This window comes from Poecilia reticulata, linkage group LG15 (assembly GCF_000633615.1).
Source record: "Poecilia reticulata strain Guanapo linkage group LG15, Guppy_female_1.0+MT, whole genome shotgun sequence".
Classification (NCBI taxonomy): domain Eukaryota; kingdom Metazoa; phylum Chordata; class Actinopteri; order Cyprinodontiformes; family Poeciliidae; genus Poecilia; species Poecilia reticulata.
This window is the reverse complement of record NC_024345.1, coordinates 11,623,364-11,643,260: the sequence shown is the minus strand read 5'-3', so window position 1 is coordinate 11,643,260 and position 19,897 is coordinate 11,623,364. Positions and strand designations below refer to the sequence as shown.

At 38.5% G+C, this 19,897-nt stretch overlaps 2 protein-coding genes across 7 annotated transcripts in view; both read right to left on the bottom strand.

The window, feature by feature from the left end:
* fmn2a (formin 2a) overlaps nucleotides 1-8,600 on the bottom strand; it is a 44,318-nt gene extending 35,718 nt beyond the window's left edge. For all 3 annotated transcript variants that reach the window (XM_008429245.1, XM_008429246.1, XM_017309114.1), the window contains exons 1-2: nucleotides 8,538-8,600; nucleotides 2,511-4,713 (exon numbers count right to left, since the gene is read on the bottom strand). In XM_008429245.1, the coding sequence (XP_008427467.1) occupies nucleotides 2,511-4,665 (2,155 nt within the window). In that variant the 5' untranslated portion in view covers nucleotides 4,666-4,713; nucleotides 8,538-8,600. The remainder of the gene's footprint in view (nucleotides 1-2,510; nucleotides 4,714-8,537) is intronic.
* Nucleotides 8,601-9,257: 657 nt separating this feature from the next.
* Nucleotides 9,258-19,897, bottom strand: part of chrm3a (cholinergic receptor, muscarinic 3a) — an 87,459-nt gene continuing 76,819 nt past the window's right edge. For all 4 annotated transcript variants that reach the window (XM_017308760.1, XM_008429242.2, XM_008429243.2 and 1 more), the window contains one exon: nucleotides 9,258-12,785. In XM_017308760.1, the coding sequence (XP_017164249.1) occupies nucleotides 10,910-12,766 (1,857 nt within the window). In that variant the 5' untranslated portion in view covers nucleotides 12,767-12,785 and the 3' untranslated portion in view covers nucleotides 9,258-10,909. The remainder of the gene's footprint in view (nucleotides 12,786-19,897) is intronic.

Genomic DNA, 19,897 nt, shown 5'->3' with positions numbered 1-19,897 from the left:
GAAACACCTTCCTGGGCAGACTCTGCTCACACATGCTGAAGCAAGACACCGGAGATGTCAATTGTTACTAAATGTGTGAACTGTTGAAAACAAGTACCGATTAAAGGGTGTGAGGCATTTAAGTTGCTGCATACCACAGCTAACTGCTTTTATGCCGCATCTAAATATTGTACACATCAAAACGAGTAAAACATTGTTGGTAAACATAATGTAGTTATACTAAAAAGTCAAAATCAAAGATTTAATTAAAAAAATATATATATATATGTGTATGTCTTTGTAAGATAATTGGTAATCTCCAGCAAAAACTCATCTTTTTTGTGTTGCAGGTCAACAGATGTTTTCAAGGACTGGAAGAAATATTCATTGTGACATTTTGACTGTAAACCATATAGTTTCATTTCAGCACATTTTGTTATACGCTGAAATAAATCTGTATTTTTGAAACTCAAATCTTATTGTGCCTTCCTTCAGTTATGCCAACAATGCAAGTTCTACTTTTTTCCCCTCATCAATCTCTGAGTGTGAATCAAGGAAAGTGTATAATTAATTAATAAAGGTCTCATGACACAAGATGCTGTGAGAATATCTATAAAAAAACAGGTTTGAGCTGCTCTGCTCTGAATATCTAGCAGTCACAGCAAATGTGTGAAATAGCTAAATGAGTTTTCCTCTGCCTTCCCTCTGTTGCAAGCAAAAATGTGACCTGCAAACATTGCATTATGATCAATATCACATGAACTTATAAAGTCATGACATAGTGTGTTCTAAGCAAAGAGGTAATTCTGAGTTTAGTGCTGAATTTTTTTAAAGGCAAGGCACTTATTATTACACACTGGTCAAATCAGATCTGTGTTGGATTTGAAATAGACATTTTCTAGAGAAACTGATTAAGTCTTCATTGATAAATTGCATATTTTGCAAATGTTTCAAATATATATTTGAATATTTTGAGATTTGGAAAATTCCTTAAAGTTTATAAGAATAACTTTAGCTTGCTACAAAGACTGTCAACTGATGCAGCATTACCAAACCAGCCCTCTGCTTTGGTGAAATGCATACTGGAAAATAAAATGGATGTTGTGGATTGTTGCAAGACAATCCTATCATGATCTTTGGACTACTTGTGTCACTTTGGATGAACTCCTTTTCTGAATAGATGTACTGCATATTTGGTAAGTGAAGCATTGAGTTTCACCCACGTGTTGGGATGAGTGAATCTTTATCAGCGCAGAAACCGTAGTGCAACATGACATCAAATTATTAATGGGTCATAGCTGTGATATTCGAGTTGCAGCAGCGTAGTCCACATGGCCATATGCACCGATGTGGCAGAATTCATAAAAAAAAAAAAAAGATTTCTACAAAATACTGACCAACATGTGAAGTGGTTATGTATTTTTCTCTGTCATTTTATATACTTTGCCCTCAATTGCAAAGTAAAAAAGTTGGCAATTTTATTTTGTAAATTGAGTCAAAAAAAAAAAAAGAGTTGATCATGCATGTGTATATACTTTGTTCAATGTGGCATCCCTACAGCTGCCAAGCAAATACATACATGAATGATCACTCTGATGCGCATTGTGCATTTGAGAATATCAATATAACTCAGAATGGGTGCAATGATTACAGCAGTTTTCCTGGTAATCCCTGTATGGTGTATTAACATTAACTCACTCATCACCATGACCATAAATAACACTGATAGTTGTTTCAAAATGTGTATGAAATATCGAATTCTGCATTTATTTAAATAAAAAAAATCTATCCACCAAGATCTCTAGAAACCATGTTTAATTGTAAGTTTTATTTGAGAAAATAAATAGGCTCCCACCAGACCTTGTTTCTCTCCTGCAGGCAAAACTGTCACATGTGTTTAACACCCACTAGTGCACATTGATGAGTTCATGAGAGGCCATGTGTGTTTTTATGTCTAAGCTAGTGGAATTGGAGGATTTCATTGCCACGGGTGGGGGGGCTGCAGATCTGTGTGCCTAATGCATCAGGACACAAACATATAAACAGCTGAGCCTCTGAAAGACCCCACAGCCTAGAAAAGGACACGGCATCATGTAGGTAGACTGAAACATCCTCTCTGAAAGTATATTTCAGTGACGAAATCTAGCTGGTTTAATGAACTTAAAAAAAATAAAAAATAAAAAAACTGCTCTGCTTAAAATTCATATTTCGAAAACTCCAAATGTAAAAATATAGTAATAACTGAGTAAACATTTTAATTACATTTTACTTGGCAGGTTCCTTAACTGTATCCTGAAAATAACGAAACAAATAGAAAAATACAACAAGGGAAATGTTTTACTTCCAGTAATGATTTAGAGTAATATTAGAATTATTGTAACCCCTCTAATATGGGACAATGCTTTAGAATACCAATATGGAAGCTTGGTGGGACAGAGGGGAAAAATACTGTAGTTTCTTGGCCAAAACAGGACAGATATGGACTTAGTTCTTTTATACAGTTGTACAGTTAACTAGAGTATGTGACTCACCAGAGAAGACATCAAGGTAGGGCGTTGTGGAGGATCTCTTGCCATAATGTGCCCTCTTTGACCCAAGAGTCCAATAAGTCCCCACTGTGTGACTTTTCTCGGGGTTCTCCTGCTCTGGAGACTTTGCTAACCCACTCCGACTCTCTCCCAAGTCCAACTCTGCCGACCAGTCTCCGGAGACTCTATGAGGTCCGGTAATGGAGCTTGACCTGTGCTTGCGCTTTTCAAAGCCCTCAGGCTTGTTGGATTCCAAAGAAGGAGTGGTGGCCTCCCTTTTCCTGGGCACATTGGGGCTAGTAAGCGGGGATCCTACGGGAGAGGTGAGCTGCCTGGTGGTGGTCTTGACATATGACGGGTGGACTGGAGGGTAGAGCTTGACAGTAGAAGGGGAGGTGGCAGATGTTCGTCTAGTCAGAGATCCAGGGACGCAGTCAACCGTCAGGTGACTTACAGACATGCTGCTCTTCCTCCGTGTGAGTGGCAGAAAGTCCGGTCTAACACTTTCCTCGTCATCCCTCGCAAGCGAGAGATCCAGACTGCTCGCACTCTTGTGGGTTCCAGCTGGGCTTGTTCCGGGTGACACTGGATCCAGACGGACACACGGCACACATGTGTTTCTACCCTGTCTACCGTGAACTAGACTGTGCTGTGGTGGTACATCAGGGCTCTCTAGGTCATCCTGGGGCTCTTCAGCACTCTCGTATGAAGTAGTTGCTGTTGTGTCCTGGAAGCTGTAGTCGCTGTTAGTTTTTGGAAGAACACTGCTGCCGCTTATTTCTGTGTCCAGAGCAGAGGACGGTGCTGCGCTTTCACTTGATGAGTTTCTGGACATAGGTATGTCTGTACTTGTATTCTCTATTTTTTTAAGTGCTTGAGCTACACTTTCACACTGAGGCAATTTTTCTTTTTCCAATGTAAATAGCTGTGGAGATACGTTTGTGTCCAAGACTTCGCTCACCCTACTGGTCAGCCCTTCAGATGCAGGCCTGGGTAATGCTTCTACAACCCTGGTGCTGGCTATACATTTTTCTTGAATTGCCTGCTGGATATCAGAAAGGAGATCCTCAGTTTCAGCTGCAGCCGAGTGAAAGCTGTACAGGTCAGTGTCCGACCCCGAGCTTGTCTTGCGGCCAAAGTCCTCCACAGACTGCCGACTGTCTGCAGTCAAGCGGCTCAGATCTCCCTCGACATCCGACACCATGCCCACCTCATCGGGCGAGGAACTTGCTTCTGTGCCAGTCTTAAGCTCGTCCTTGCCAACATGCACTGGTTTCCCAGTTTCCAACGTGTCATCCTTAGACAGACCTTTCACTTTGGATAGACTTTTCCTAATCTTCATGCCAGAAAACACAGAACCTTTTGACTCGGGCTTTATTTTCTTCTTAGCACTGTGTTCTCCTCCTTTACTTGCCTTATTGTTGGATTTTTTAGATTGTTTGTCCACCTCCCTTTCATCAGCTTCACCGTCACAGTTGACATCTCCTGCAGTTCCACCACTTCCCCCTCCTTTCTTCTGCTTTGTCTCCTGGTTCCCCATATTCCTTATCAGGCGAACACCCTTGGCTAACAGGCCATGCTGCTGGGCCTGAGGTGGGGGATTCTGGGCTTCCCCATGGGCTACCACTGATGCTGCTCCTTGTTTGGTCCAAGTTCTTCCAGAGCCAGTTAATCCTTGCTGTCTTCCCACCACAGCTGACAGCAGATGTGAGGATGATGCTGGCTCCCCCAGCGCTGCTGCCCCTGATGATGACGACGATGAGAGGAGGAGGAGACTGGCACTGTCAGCCACAGGCTCCCCCCTCCGCCTCCCCTGCAAAGCCTCACTCGTTCTCTGATCCCTTCTCTCCTTTAGCCCCTCCTTTCTGTCCCCATCTGCCTGTCCAGGCTCGAGCGTCTTGCATAACGGGTTGCTGATCGAGCGAGCAAGCCGCTGCTTGGGGGTCTGCTGCCCTGCTCCATTTTCAACCGAGCTGGGGAGAATCTGCTTCGGAGTTAGCGGCTGGTGCTCTAAAATGCACTGTTGTTGATCCAAGATCGATTGCTGTTTATGGAGGATGTGGGTCACGCTACTCTTCCTCCTGCCTTTGAAGGTGGAAGTAAAGAAACTCTCCTTGAGGAAGGGAACCTGGGTCTCCACTGTCTTGATGGTGTGCATTATGGTCACTTTGGCTTAATTCAGAAGGAATGAGATCTGTACAGGCTGCTGTAAACAAAGAAGTAAAAATAAAACAACAACACTGAATTAATTGAAAGTAGTTTAAGTTCAAACTGTCTAACAGGAGGGGCAGAGGAAAGACTTGGACATACTGGTTAATTTTGTCCAAAGTTTTAACTTCTGCCATCTAAGAGTATACTAATGTACGTCAATGTTACGAGTTCCTTGGAATGCATAGTTCCCTAAATGGTAGTGGTATCTAACTTTTTGTTGATTTTTTATTGAAACATTGCATACTAATATGTCTATTTTCTGTCTGTGATAAGAAATCTTTATTTTCAAAGCAAAAGCAACATTAAAGTAGATGTGCAGATGACATTGCTGAGGACAAAACAAACCAAGTGGCCACTTTTATGCTGGAAAATTTGTAAAATCTGAATAACATTTTGGTAAATATAGGATAAAGACTAGTGACTACGGCTTGTGATGGCTTTATCACAAACCTTGAGAAATGGTTTGTGGGCTTAATTGATTTTTTTTTCTTTTTTCTTAGCTCATTATCCCTGAACTTATTTAAATGTAAAAAAAATAATGAATACTGAAATACGTTTGCATGAACACAGAAGGGCTACTTTCTTAGGCTCCAAGTTAATCTCCCTATTAGGAACAAATAGGAGGCAATGAAGAGCAGCATTGACAGGAGGAAACTGTCAGAACAATATCAGTTTGGAGAATTAAAGTAAAACTCAAACAAAAGGGAGTGAAGCCAATTAAGCATGATAGTCATGCTGTGCTGCATTTTTTTCTCTGTGCAGCACACAGGTCCATTTACCAGTTTTAGTTTGTCTCCAGACTTATATGTTATGGTTATGTAAGCATGCAGCAGTGTGTGTGTGTGTAAACAGATAAAAGAAATAGAAGAAGGACACGGAATCATATCTCTATAACAACCTTTTCAGATCTGGTGTCAAAATGCATCCCGGCTGAATGGAGTGTCAGTAGACCAGACCAAACAAAATAAAAATTCACACCTGGTATTAAATCCCATTTTGAGCAATTTTCTGGCTCTTACGGATTTTCTTGAAAGTAAATGTGTCGCCATGTCAGAGTTGGCTATCAGCTGAACCTTTGAGACGTCTGAAAAGCATCAGAGTTCAGCTGCAAACTGTTTTACCGTCTGATTTTAAAAGATGTGACATACAAGAGGAAATGGACGAAAAATATGGAAATCTTTAAAGCTTATTATTAGTTTACAGATTGTTTATAAAACAACTCTGCAGTCAAACAGCTGAAAATTCACTTCTCACAATGTATTCATCATTTTCCTTGGAAGTGGTTATTGAAGATTTGGGATTCTGTAGCAACTATTTGAGAATAATCAGCAGCTTGCAAATACTGCATAAACAGATTTCATTCATTTTTACATAATCCTAATATCGAAAGATTAATTTAAAAAAAAAACTGTAAAACACAATGTTTTTATTTATTTATTTTTAACCAAGAATGTTTCCAAGTAGGAAAACTTTTATCTGAACAATAATTTCTACTTTAGGTTAGGTGATAGAAACAATTTGAATCTTTTAAAGAGTACAGCAAAGATAACTTGCTGGTTGAGGGAAATCATGTCATATTAGTCACTCGGTTTGTTTCAGGATAAATTTCATGCAAACAGCCACAATAATCCAAATGTGTCCCCAGCCGGATCTGAAGGCAGTGAGAGGAACATCATTGCCCTCTTTCCATCTCAAATGCTTTTGCACCTGTAGTTAGGGCTTAACATAGTTTGACTTACCATGCATACTAATGCCAACTGTGAATGGGTCTGAGTTTGTTATAAAGCACAGACAATGTAAAATTAGTCCTGTTAAAATTCCAGCTAAAAGAGATCACAAGCTGATCACATTCTGCAGACTTTGTCTGGCGCTATGTGGCACTGAAAGAAACATTTTCCTCTTGAACCCTCAAAAATAACACATTTTTCTAATGTACATATTCTACCTGTGTTTCCATCACTCTTGCTGGTGAATCTAAATGGGCTAATTGGGTTGATTGCCAAGCTCATGTAGAGTCCAAACTCCATCTACCTGGTGTTTCATTCTGCTCACCAGCTGCTAACTGATGCACATCAATTCTCTGCTTGAATACAGCTGATTAAATGATTGTGTCATCAGGGGGCTCCACTAACACATGGAAACAGGTTGAGAGGAGATGATCAACCTTTTGAATCTGTTGGAGAAAGTAAACCTCGCAAGACACTGGTCCAAAACAATGAGCAGCTGGCTTCAAGAAGTTGCCAGTCAATTTGACTGAAAGGATTATTAGTTATTTCTAAACATCACAAATTCAACTGATTATTTCTGTTTCTATGGCATGTTTGCCCATTTACATCAGTGGTTTTACTGACATTATACGACCATTTCTTTTCTGTTTCACTGCTTTCTTTACGCATCTGTTGACCACTCTTTTGCTTTAGTCCCAATTTTTCAGTGATAACTCATGAGCCAAGATATAATTGCCATTATTTACTCAATCTAATGAGGTTCATGTTGTTGAACATGTGCTATGAGGGTGTGACTTGTAGTTCTCGCTGCAAGGATGTCAAAACAACAACAACCTACAGACAGTGGGTGCATTCCTTGTTAGTCATTCCTTATTAGATTACCCTGGTAGATGTGATATTGAAGCTGCGTGCGAGGAGTTTCTCTTCAGCTGAGAGCAAGCACTAGGTTTTAATATTTTACTAATCACTGATGATATACATATGCAAAAAGTTTACACAGACAAAAACCACTGACAAAACAAACAGAACCAACTCTTTGAGCAACTGAATAATATGTAAATTGAGTTTGTGTTCTCTTTTTAATGTCTTAGTCTCCAAACCCATAAACACAGACCGTTTCTGACAGAGGGTAATCTCCATTTCCTTGCCAGTACATAAAGACAAAGTCTTAAAATTGTTTCAGAAAGCCAATACGCCTGTGCATCTGCTGAATGTGCTGTACAAATTTAGCACTTATAGCTGTCCACCTTTCCCCAAGCTTCTCCTGGCATGTTTTCCCATTTACATCAGCGGTTTAATTGACGTTATACTGCCTACCTCCACCCCAGACGACTGAAAAAGAAAAGCCAGTATCCCCCAAAATATATTTTTTAAATCAGTCTAAACATTGTAATGAACAAACCAGCAGGCAATGTTCTGTATTTTAGGCTGCAACCATTGAGGACACTTTTTGAAAGCCAAATTGTCACAAATTTGAGAAACTCTCCTCTTGACCGCAATTTATAACTGAGTGATGTGCAATAGAATCACAAAGAACTACACCCACTGACTCCTCTTAACTCTCCAACACTAATCAACTCTATTTAAAAAAATAAACTCTTAATTTAAGTGTTCAACAATCAAAAAATTAACAATCTCTGCTTATGATCAAATATTTGAGGCATTTGGTTTTTTAGATATTTACAAGTGCTTAGCAAATAGTTAAAAAATCACAACAAATTAGTTCAAGACTTCATAAAAATGCAAAAACATACTGTCCCCAGCATGTGTATGAAAGCAAACACATGCCCAAAAAACAAATACAATTAAATAAAAACTTTCCAAATAGATGTTTAAATCATAATTGCTGCTAGAAAAGCAGCAACATCTGTACCGTATACAATGTCTTGTTGACTCTACACACTATAGAACTAATAATTTCTTACATTATAAGGATGAGTCCTCAGCTAATACAAACACACCATTAATTTCCTTTTCAGGCAAGTGAAGAAAACTATAGCAGTCAAAGTATAACGTTACAAAATCTACTTTTAAATTCAACAGTAAGGTATGATGAGTGATTTTCCAGTATGAAAAGTTGTGCTATACTTGCCTGGCTGCTGTATTCTCGTTGCTGGTTTAGTGACTGACTGCTGAAAACACAAATGGTGGTCTGTCTCCGTCTCTGGGCCGCTCCTTATCAATGGGTCACATGAAGTTGTTATTTTGCTCGTCACATGTTTAAACTTCATGGCCATTTCCCATTTAGCACCGTCTCTGACTCCCTTCACTAACTAAATCAGACCTCATTGTGGAGCCAAATAAAACTATATGAATGTATAAGAGAACAACAGTGTTTATTCAGTTAATATTTGTTGAGGAGTTGGAAAGCTTATAGCTGGCATAGGAATCGTATAGAAGAAAAGTGATTGCACAGTCCAAAACTATCACAACTCGTTTTTTTTCTTTCCACTTTTGGCCTGTTGCCACTTTTAAGGCCATCTTTTCAATCATTTATCATGTATTAAAGAAGGTGCTGATAATCTTATAAATCTGTATGCACTAATTAACATTATTTCAATTAGTACTTTGAAAAAAATGCTATAAGAAGAATTTAATGAATTACTTTTATTTTTGATGATCTATAAGATTGAACTCCATTATCAAAACAATGGTCTAAGTTTTCCCCCATGAAGTCATAACAATTATGAGGTCATGCTCTCAGAGGACACTAATAATTTAAACATTTCTGTGTATTTGAAGGGAAAGTAAAATCAAAAATATTAAGGAAAACCACACAAATATGAACACAAAAACATGTTTTAACATTTTATTTAAAATATAATGATAGGCATACTTGAACATAAATAAATTTAAGAGAGAGAAAAAAATATATTTTGATGATGACACTGAAGCACATTAAGTTCAAAGCAAGCTAAATACCTACGGTTGGCAGTTGGTGTCTTATTTGGACATCCAATTTGCACATAATTCAAAAACAAAGATGAACACTACATTCACCATAATAATTTATTTATCTTCATGACACCCGTTATATTACAGATTACCTTTTACCTTCACTATCTTTTGCACATCATTAGAAATGTTTCTGCAGTTTAACCCCCCCACCCCCTCAAAAAAACTAATGTGCATTGCAAAAAAACACCAAATTAATTTTTCATTTTAGTTTTTGTGTTTGATATTTCTCTGTATACTATAAAAAGGTTTCAACTTTATGTACAAATCATGTGACATGGCTTTATAATACTTTGAAGAAACTCAACACATGAAAGTAAAATCATAGTTATACCATGAGTGTGCATGGATAATCTATTTGGAGTTACTCAACATTTGGAAATATATTCCTCTTTAGTCCCAATTTAGAACCTATTATGTAAATGTTAAAATTGCATTGTAGCAATCAGATATCCCTCCAGAGGGCGCAATTGCTGCTTTCATGACTAGAAGTTTCAAAGTTAGAAACCAAGCCAGCGCAAATCAAATGTACATCTTTGTGTGCATTTGTCTCAGTATACTAGGTCAGAAATGTACACAGAACCTTTTCATCATTGTACAGTCATTGCTTTTGACAGGAAACTGCAAGCACAGAAAACACAACCAAAGTACCCATTGTGTTCACCATAGAAAAACACAACAATCACATTGAACACAACAGCATTTCACTGTGGTGCCACAATATATTCACAACTCACTTCATCAAATGTATCATTTTTAAACTGGCTCAAAATCTCTGGAGTACCTAGAAAACCAAAGATGAAAATCACAAAAGGCAAAGAAAAAAAAAAAAAGCAGTTCTCTGATGAGTGAGAGTAAGGACACATTTTAAGAACTTTTATATTTCATGATACACAAGAAAGCTAAATCGATGTAGAAATATAATCCACAGAAGTTTTGCTAAAAAACACATGCCATTTAAGAAGTCACTGCAAACTAGTAAAATGTAGAAGCCAGTGAACACAAGACTCCTTTTTACTGTGGCTTTCAGGAACGTATTATAGACATACAGTTTTGTTTGAAATGTAAAACCAGTCTACACATTACAGTTCTAGCTACCCACAGAGGGAAGTTGTAAGAAATGTAAATCCCTTACATGGACATGCTTACGTTTTGTCAATTGCACTTCCATATTTGTCCTGCAATGCCTTTTAAAAGCCCTTTGTGATAATTTCCTCGTCATCTTCTGCCAGAAGCACTAGAGTGAAATGGTAAAGAATTCTTTCATAAGAAAGACAAAACTTTCATCTGTGGACCTCGCCTCAGGCAAAACTTCCCGCTGGCACCCGTTTGCCAAAGTACATTGATGCTCCAACATAAACACACATCACAAGACCACCATGTAGTGTTGCTGTATTTTACATAACAGCTGACAAGGACAGTGTGGATTTTTAGGCCAAGAAACCTGTATTTCCATTGTCCTTTGTTGAATGTTGAAACTGTCAACAACCGACTCATTACTCAGTTATTTTACGTAGACTCCCTGGGAATGCCCCTGTGGAAGACCACTGATTGCCTCTGTTGAAACTGCAGCTTTCGCCTTTTCTTCTGATCCCAGCGGCACAGCAGTATCATCTTAAAGGTTGTTCGGAAAGTCTTGTTGCAAAGCGCATAGCACATGGGGTTGACTGTGCTGTTTACATAGCACAGCCAGTAGCCCACTGCCCACAGGGTCTGCGGGATGCAAACTTTACAAAAGGTTGTGATTAACACCATGATGTTGTACGGTGTCCAGGTGATGATGAAAGCTAAGAGGATGGCGCTGAGTGTTTGAGCTGCTTTCTTCTCCTTCACTAAAGACATCCGTTTCCTCTTTGTGATCTGAGTCCGGGTTCGTGTGGCAAAGCGCTTTGCCATAGCAGCTTCTTTAAAAGAAAGGGGGACAGAGGAGGACTTGGTGGTCGTGCAGGTAGTAGAGCCATCAGTGGCAGTCGTTGATGGGGTATCATCCAGAAACCCTTGGTGAGACTTGGCCTGAATGGTGGACATTGACCGTGTCTTGCGTGAACTGAAGCGTTGGTGGTAGCTATTTTCTGTATTGTTTGTTCCCTCAGGTGTAATGGGAGCAGTTGTGGTAGTGGTGACTGTTGATAAACTGTCTCCCCTCAGTGGATCCTCTTCTGAGGCCACATCCAAATCCTCACAAGAGGTAAGCTGAGAGTTGACTGCAGCCTTAATGCCAGGGAGGCTGAGGACAATCGAAAAAATAGCATGACTTTGAGAAATCATCTCTCTTCCCCCACAGTCCTCATCCTCTGAGGACCCAGAATGGTCCAAAGAGGCCGCTGCATCATTATTGTTCCAGCTGTCACTGCTGCTCTGGTCCGGATCACGATCCCCATGCCTGATACTTCCAGGTCTCCAAGAACGAACACCTGGCCAGCAGTGGAATCGCCCCACCAGCTCCTGACATGTGCTCTTTTTCTTAGGCATCCTATTCAACTCATAGCTACCACAGCTCCTAGAACTTCCAGTTTGATGTACAAAGCGAGCTCTCTGACCTCGTTTATTATTTCCTGCTCTTCCCCCTGGCCCTCCACGACCTTCTGAACCTTGCAGTCCCGCCAACTCTTTTGAACGGTTTTGGGTTTCCTTATAGATGCGCCAGTATAAAATACTCATTATTGTCACAGGTAGATAGAAAGCTGCCATTGCTGTGCAGAAGGTTGTGATTGGCTCTGTAAGGAACTGGATATAGCATTGGTTTTGGGGTACCGTCCTTTGACCTACAAAATACTGCCACAGCAGTATGGCTGGAGCCCACAGGACAAGAGAAACAAGCCAGGCTAGGCCAATCATGACGCCAGCTCTCTTTGTGGTCCGTTTGGCCCGGTAGGTCAAAGGTCTGGTTATAGAAAAGTAGCGATCAAAGCTAATGACCAGAAGGTTCATAACTGATGCGTTGCTTGCAACATAGTCAATAGTCAGCCAAAGGTCACAGGCCCATGTGCCTAGGGCCCAGTAGTCCATTATAAGGTAAGCTGTGTAGAGATTCATGGAGATTACGCCTATTATGAGGTCAGCTACGGCCAAACTCAGTAGAAAATAGTTGTTGACTGTCTTCAGCTGGCGATTGACCTTGAAGGAGACCACTACCAGAATGTTGCCAACGATGGTGACCAGCGACAGCGAGCCTGTCAGTAAAACAATGAGGACAACTTGCCACACAGGATGACCACCAAGAGGGTCACGGGGTGTTTCATTCTCAGGTTGAGGAGTGAAATTAAGGTTCTTGTGATGCGCACTGGATTGAGAGTAGGCTCCGGCTGTTCGCGGCGATGTGTCGGCAGTCAAGATGAGACCAGGGTCCGTGATGTTGGAGCTCATTGTTATGTTCTTGCATATTCTGAAGAAAGAGACGAAGAAACAAGGAAATAAGGGGAAGGAGTGGAAGGGAATAAGATGTGGGATATAGGAATTAAAAGGGAAAAGGACAGAGGGAAAAAGAAAGATAAAAAGGAGAAAAATACATGAGTATAGCTGACAATGCTATTAATGTCCAGCAGGTGAGGCTGTAGGACTACACTACAACTTGCATGTTGACCAAAGATGTTTGTCTAACTTTTCTCAATCTATTTACATGTAATTTGAAACAAACTGCATGTACACTATATTGTACTGTATTTCTTTATATAATTATTATAACAACATCATCAAGATTTTACAAGAGTAAATTGAACAGGAAGTACATTCATTGCTTGTTTTTCATGATATGTAGTACATTGCACAGTAACTTCCCCCATACACAGGATTTATGTTTTTACACGTTTGCCTACTGTCTGCAAAAATCTCAGCGTTGATACTGTAACTTATTTAACATTGGGTGTATGGACACCATAGACATCTTTTTAATTCACTGACAAATGAATCATGCCGACGTTTTTCTACAGACCAAAAACTGTTTTCTCGTTAAAATACCACAGCAACAGTTTTCCAAGAAAACTATGCCATCACATGATGTGAAGCATTTTTTAACACTAACAAAATGGGACTAGTTATAACTTTAAAAATACTTCAAGACAAAACCAATTGTAACATTGGTGCACTATACTAGGCAAAAATTACAAAACCTGGCTAAGTGAGAGATGCAGATAAACCTGAAAAAAATTACGCTTCATACATGTTAAGGATAAATGTTTTCTTTTTATTAAATACAATTCCATTGCACACATGACAAAATAAGCTGAAGACATAGATGTTATTTGTCAAACCAGGTCTTGACAAATGGAAAATACGATGGGAAACAATTTGTTTGACCTGAATGCATCGCTTACTTTGACTTCCGCACTCAAATAATTTCATACCGCTGCTGTAAGACCAACAGATGCAGAGGTTGAACAGAGGAGTCTGAAAAGGCTTGAAGTACTCTAATTATTGGCATGCACTGATTAAACACACCGTAATGGCTCCCTGCCCTTTACTGAGCGGTTCCTCCTTCACCACAGAAACAGCACAGAGGCCTGATAAAAAGGCTTGTTGATGTCAGAGGCTGTTTGTTACCAGCAACACATGTCGATTTAACCCTTTTATTTGTTAGATATGATCTCTGTGGTTTACGCAACTTGACCACAGATTAATTTGAAAGGGAAAGATTGTTACGTTAAAATGAATGTGAAAGCATCTAGTGCCCACTTAATGGCACAGCTTGTAAAGATGGTTAAAGAGTTTTTGATGAGAAGCAATTCATAATAAATTAATCATTCCTTGCTATCATTGAGTCTTGTTTCTGAACTTTTATTTTTTTCATCCGACCTTTCATCTGAATAAATGTATTCAATGAAAAGGAAAAATTACTTCACAAGAACCTTCATAGCAACTCAGCTTATTTTAGTTTCTTCATATAGGGCAAGTTATAATGTCATCTGAAGGTACTACAACAGATCCAGATTCTATCCATCCATCCACCGTCAGCTTATCCATGCATAATTGTTAGTTGGGCTAGAGAAAGGAATACTCTCGACAGATTGCCAACCCATTACAGGTCAACATAGAGAGGTTTACCAACCGTCACATGTTTAAAGAACATGCAAACTTTAAGCAGAAAGAGGCCAGTATTAGAACCGAGGACCTTCTCTATCTGCAAGAAGATAGAAGGTCCAACATCACTGAATAGTCACATATACTATCCAAATTTTTTTCTTCTTCCTAAAGTCAGGACAATAGAATCACAAAACGGATTTGATTTGGATTTTAAACAATCCAATAAAAACACAATGTATTCAGTTTATCATAACAGTTGGGAAGCCAAGCTGATTACATCAAGCAAAAGAACAAAACCAGGAGACAGGGGATACTTTCTATGTTAAGTACAACTGAGTTAGTGCCCCCGTTAGCTTCATACACAGTTCTCTGATGGATTTGTCCATGGCATAGAAACTCAGAATGACAGGGATTCTGGCACCCAGCCTATGCCTAAATTTAAGAAATTAAATGCACATTCAATGGTGTGCTCAGCATTGCAGTAAAGGTTTCAAAAGTCATATTTTATACATTTTAAAAAAGAAATTATTACAATCCCCATAGGTTGTACTAAATTTGAAATATAATCATGTTTTTCTAGTATGCTTTTAAAATACCGATTCATCAATTATCAACTAAGAACACGGTCTCAAACTGAGAAGAAGCAAAACCTCCTGAATCTTCCTGCGGTCCATCCACAGTGCTATCAACACCATCGTACATTGATTTCTGACTCCAGCAGCCCCATGCTGATTAAAATGAAAATGGCTCTCGCAGAGTATAGTATCTCACAGACAAGCATTTGAAGGTAAGAGCAACACCTGCGCCGAGACCCTCGGACCTCCCGCAGAGCTGTTAAATAACCCCAGCAGCCAGCACCGTTTGGGACACTGAACACAAACTGCTACATTTATCAAGGGACACCCCTGCTGTCCATGTTGGAGACACATCATGATTCATGCTCAAATGCAGACAGAATGCTCCATCATTTCACATATGTACCATTTGCTTTGCTGTGCGCAAGCATGCTCAGAGGCATACTGTACATTGCATGCAGGATATCTACACAAACACACACTGCATGCATGCACTGAATCGCAAGGCTAAATAGAAGTGTTGTAGCCAAAAGAGAAAAAAAAAATAAAAATACAGAACCGCAAAAAAGAAAACAATGTACATGAAAGAGAGGAACATTTATGATAGATGAGCTTATAAGCCTCTTAAGAGAACAAAGCCTACTTTAAACTTCTACAAAGTAAATTTTATGGAGGATATGATAAAGCAACATGTTTTTAATGAATTCTGAGCATCTCCTAATTGGTATAGAGGGGCAAAATGTGTGTGGGTGAAGATAAGAGCTTAGAAGGTACTGAAACACATTTTTTGTTTTCAACTTGGCATGTTAAAAAGAGAGAAATTACAAATACAAGAAAAAATGCATTAGCAGCATATCGTTTTTTTTCATTGAACATCGTCCGTGACATATTTATTATTTTTATCTGCCGACTTTATAAAAACATCCATATACAGCAGGGGGCGATCTCTTTATTTTGTCATTTAAACAACTGCAAAAAAGCGTCTACTGAATCCAGAAATATTCAGATCCAACAAAGGTCAAATAATTTGATTATACTAACACAGAAAGAAGGAAATATTTCTTTTGCTCATATTTACTTTCTTTGTATTACTTTTTTATGTTGTAACACAAAATCAAATAAAAGTGGTAAAATATTGAAGAACAAAATGTTACATCTCCACAGCTCAGGAAACAAAACAAAGCTGACAACTCTAAAGAAAAATAGGGATGCATTTTCAGGAAAAACGTGCTGGTTGATATTAACATTCCCATCATGTGGGCGACTAGCTGCAGCTGCTCTAACATCATTGTGAGGTCTTTTACTCCTGTGCCTTAAGTCAAGCATTGTACAGAAAGTTTAACTCTCAGGTACATATAGGTGTAGCAGGCTCAGTTACAAGGAGATCAATACTTATTTACTCTGCTGCAACCCATAAGCATTCTCTCTTGTAGAGGCACGGTGTCCCACCATGGTGGACTGAACAGTCCAAGTCGACTCCAAAAATCTGTCTAAATTGGGTGATTGGGGCAGGTGGTGGCAACTCAGCGGATTTCCATTTCTATTTTGAGCAATCGATGTGTAGTGATATAGACATTTGGGATGCACTATGAATACGCTGGTCACCATTTTCTCATTTCTGTAATGTGTCATTTCAGGTAGAGCTGTATACAAAAATCAAGTTCAGTTTATTTGTATAGCATATTTCAGCAACAAGGCAGTTCAAAGTGCTTTAAAAAACATAACAGTAACCAACTACAACGGGAACAGGAAATAAACATTTCATTTAGTCAAATACCATCAGCAAAATTAATCTGTTTTTCAGCTACTTTTAATCAAAGGCAACTGTAAGCAAATTAGTAAATAAGCAAATAGCCTTGATTTAAATGAACTCAGTGTTTCTGCAGTTTCCTGGAAGTTTGTTCCAGATTTGTGGTGCATAAACTCTGAATGCTGCTTCTTCACGTTTGGTTCTGATTCTGTGGATGCAGAGCAGATTTGAAACAAAAGATCTGAGTGGTCTGCAAGGTTGATACAACAACAGATCTGATTCTGCTGACGATTGTGAGAGCGATGAAGAACAGGACATTGAAATCAGCTGAAGTAAATTGGGGGTTTTCTGCAACCCCAATTTACTACAGCTAAAGTCTCTATGAGACTAAAGTTAGAGCTTTAGTCTTTTTTGACCAAAATTTTAGCTTTTTACAGATCTGTGTGCAATTTATATCAATTTTATATCAACATTCATCGCTACTAAAAGTGCTTTGTGGTCACATTGCTACAATGATCTGGTTAACAATTTGAAATAAAAAAAGGAAAAATCAACATGATTTTTTGCAAAATTCCAGGCATTTTCTACCATGAGGTTTGGACAGTCACTCTGCTGTGAAAAATAAACTAAGTCAACTCAAATTAATCACCCATGAAAGTCTTATGTGGATTTTATTTTTATTTTTATGAACAATAACTTAAGAATGAAAAGAAACAGCTTCATTTAGTCTTCATTTATATACACAGATTGAAATTCACTTGCATACAATTCAGTTTGAACCTTAATATAACACAATGTCAAATTAAGTACTAGAATATCATGATAAGCTAGATTTCTCTGGATCTAAGCAATATTTGTATGGAAAGTGACGAGCTGTTATTCATTTCATCTTCAAAGGCAAATAATGATGAAGTTTTGCCAAAATTTCAGACCATGAGGTCTGAAACAAAAGGTTTGAGGTCTCAAACATTTAAGAGGGCAGGTGCTCTTTCTGGAACAGCTGAATAACTTTTTTGAGCTTACTGTACATGACTGAGAAAATGTGCAACATAATTTTGTACATTGCATTTCAGCACAGCATTAGACTAGACGGTCAGTTTTAATTTTCTGCGCTGTACCAATTTTGGAAATCCTAGAAGCAAGACCACTAAAGGCAAACAAAGAGGACTGGTTTGTAAATGATAACCATTTTCTGTTGCCTGATCCAAAAGCACACAGTTGCATAAATCACAAGTTCAACTTGAACTTGTGATTTATGCAACAAAGTCTATGTGAGCCTTTAATCTCTGAGTCCCAGAGATTTAGGGAGAGTAAAAGCAGTGACATTATGTCGATGCCAGTACTGATTAATTCCTTAATTGCCTGTTAATTAATGTTTTGAAGTAAAGCCTCCGGCTGTCTTTCAAAATTCGATGCTGTGGTGTTGCTCATTAACAGACAGGCCCTTCACAGTTCACACTGAGCAAACGGTGAATGAAACATGATCAGGCAACAAGTGCCACACAGCTGCAGAGATATTGATTTTGTCTACACCGTATGAAGATAAAGGCTTGCTGGGAAACACAAACTATAGTACTCAGAGTCTGCCATGTTATCTTAGAGTAGATCAATTAATGACATCATGTACAACTGCAGCTGGTAAATCGTACATTAGGATTTAGATTGCCCTAAAATTATACCCATAGGAATGAAGCAGCTGCTGGGTGTATGCTAAATTCTGACTTCTATTCTTTTCCATAACACAGTTAGTGAACAAATCAGGACAATGTAATCTGTAGAATACATCAATTTCCCTAAACAAAATAAACAGATAGCAGAAACTTGTACTGCAGCAGTAGACTCATAGATCAACTGAAGCTGAATTTCACTGCAGTTTTTTTTCCCCCGCTGATGTAAGATTGTACACTTCAACATCTTAGTGGTGCTTTTTTGAGAAAGAAGGAAATGTGCAATAACTCAAATAAATTTCCTTAATACCAGTTTAGATGTGTACTGTTATGTTGCTTAGTTAGTAATTCAGTACTTGACTTTTCATTACCGTTTTATTTGCACAGCATGACACTGTATTCACTTGCACTTTATAGTTTTCTGTGAGGCGCTCCAACAGTGTCCCCACTTTTCTTATGAACAGTTGAACACATTAAAGAAAATGTAATTATGTAAGGTAATTATGCATCTCTTTTAGTATATATTTATTATTACAAAACTCTTAAAGAAAATATGGGCACATTTTAATTAGCTTCCGCAATTTTGACAATGTTTTCCAAATGTAGTTACCATTAAATACGCACATGCTTAGAAACTGCAAGCCTTTTCCCCTAACATTGTTGCCTTATGAAAAATAATTGTTGATTTAAAAGGCCATTTGTGACAAAACCACTGTGGTAAATTACACCTACATATAGTGAGAGATAGAGATGCCAAAGGTATGCAAATATTTGTACTGTGATTAATGAGTCCAAATTTATTATAATTATAGCTCCAACATCTCTCTGAAGACCACAGTATGAAGTGGCTGATGGAGAGACAGGACTCTTTGTGTTGTTTCCTTTTTCATTGAGCAACAACAAAAACATCTAGAAGACTTTTTCCTGCCAAATTACACGGTTTAACATTTCAGAATGTGCCTTTTGGTAGCTGAAACCTGCTGCTATCCTTCTGCTTTTTTTTCCCCGACTTATTTTATTTTGAACATGATAGCAGTATAAAATAACATACATGAAAAAGAAATGAAAAATACACATATTTTTTGAACCACAATAATCTTAACATGCTCGAAAAGGGGTAGAAAGAAGTAAGAAACTTATGAACTCCTACACCATAAACTCATTTTTTTCAGATGGACCCTCATTATTAAATCAAATAAAAATAAAAAGTGAACATAGGTTAATTAATTTTCCATCTGGGTTTACATACGTCTAAATAATCCATACATCCTTACCCACTCATATGCGTTAGCCTCGATTTACATTCACATTACTGCCATCTCTCAGCCATATTTCTATAAACCGTATTTTCCAGACTATAAGGCACACTCTCAATTATGGCCTCCATTTCTGTATTTAACCCATACATAAGGTGCACCGGATTATAAAACACGTGCTAAAACAGACGGTCAAAAAAGGTAACGGAAACAAAACAGTAAGTTTAGTT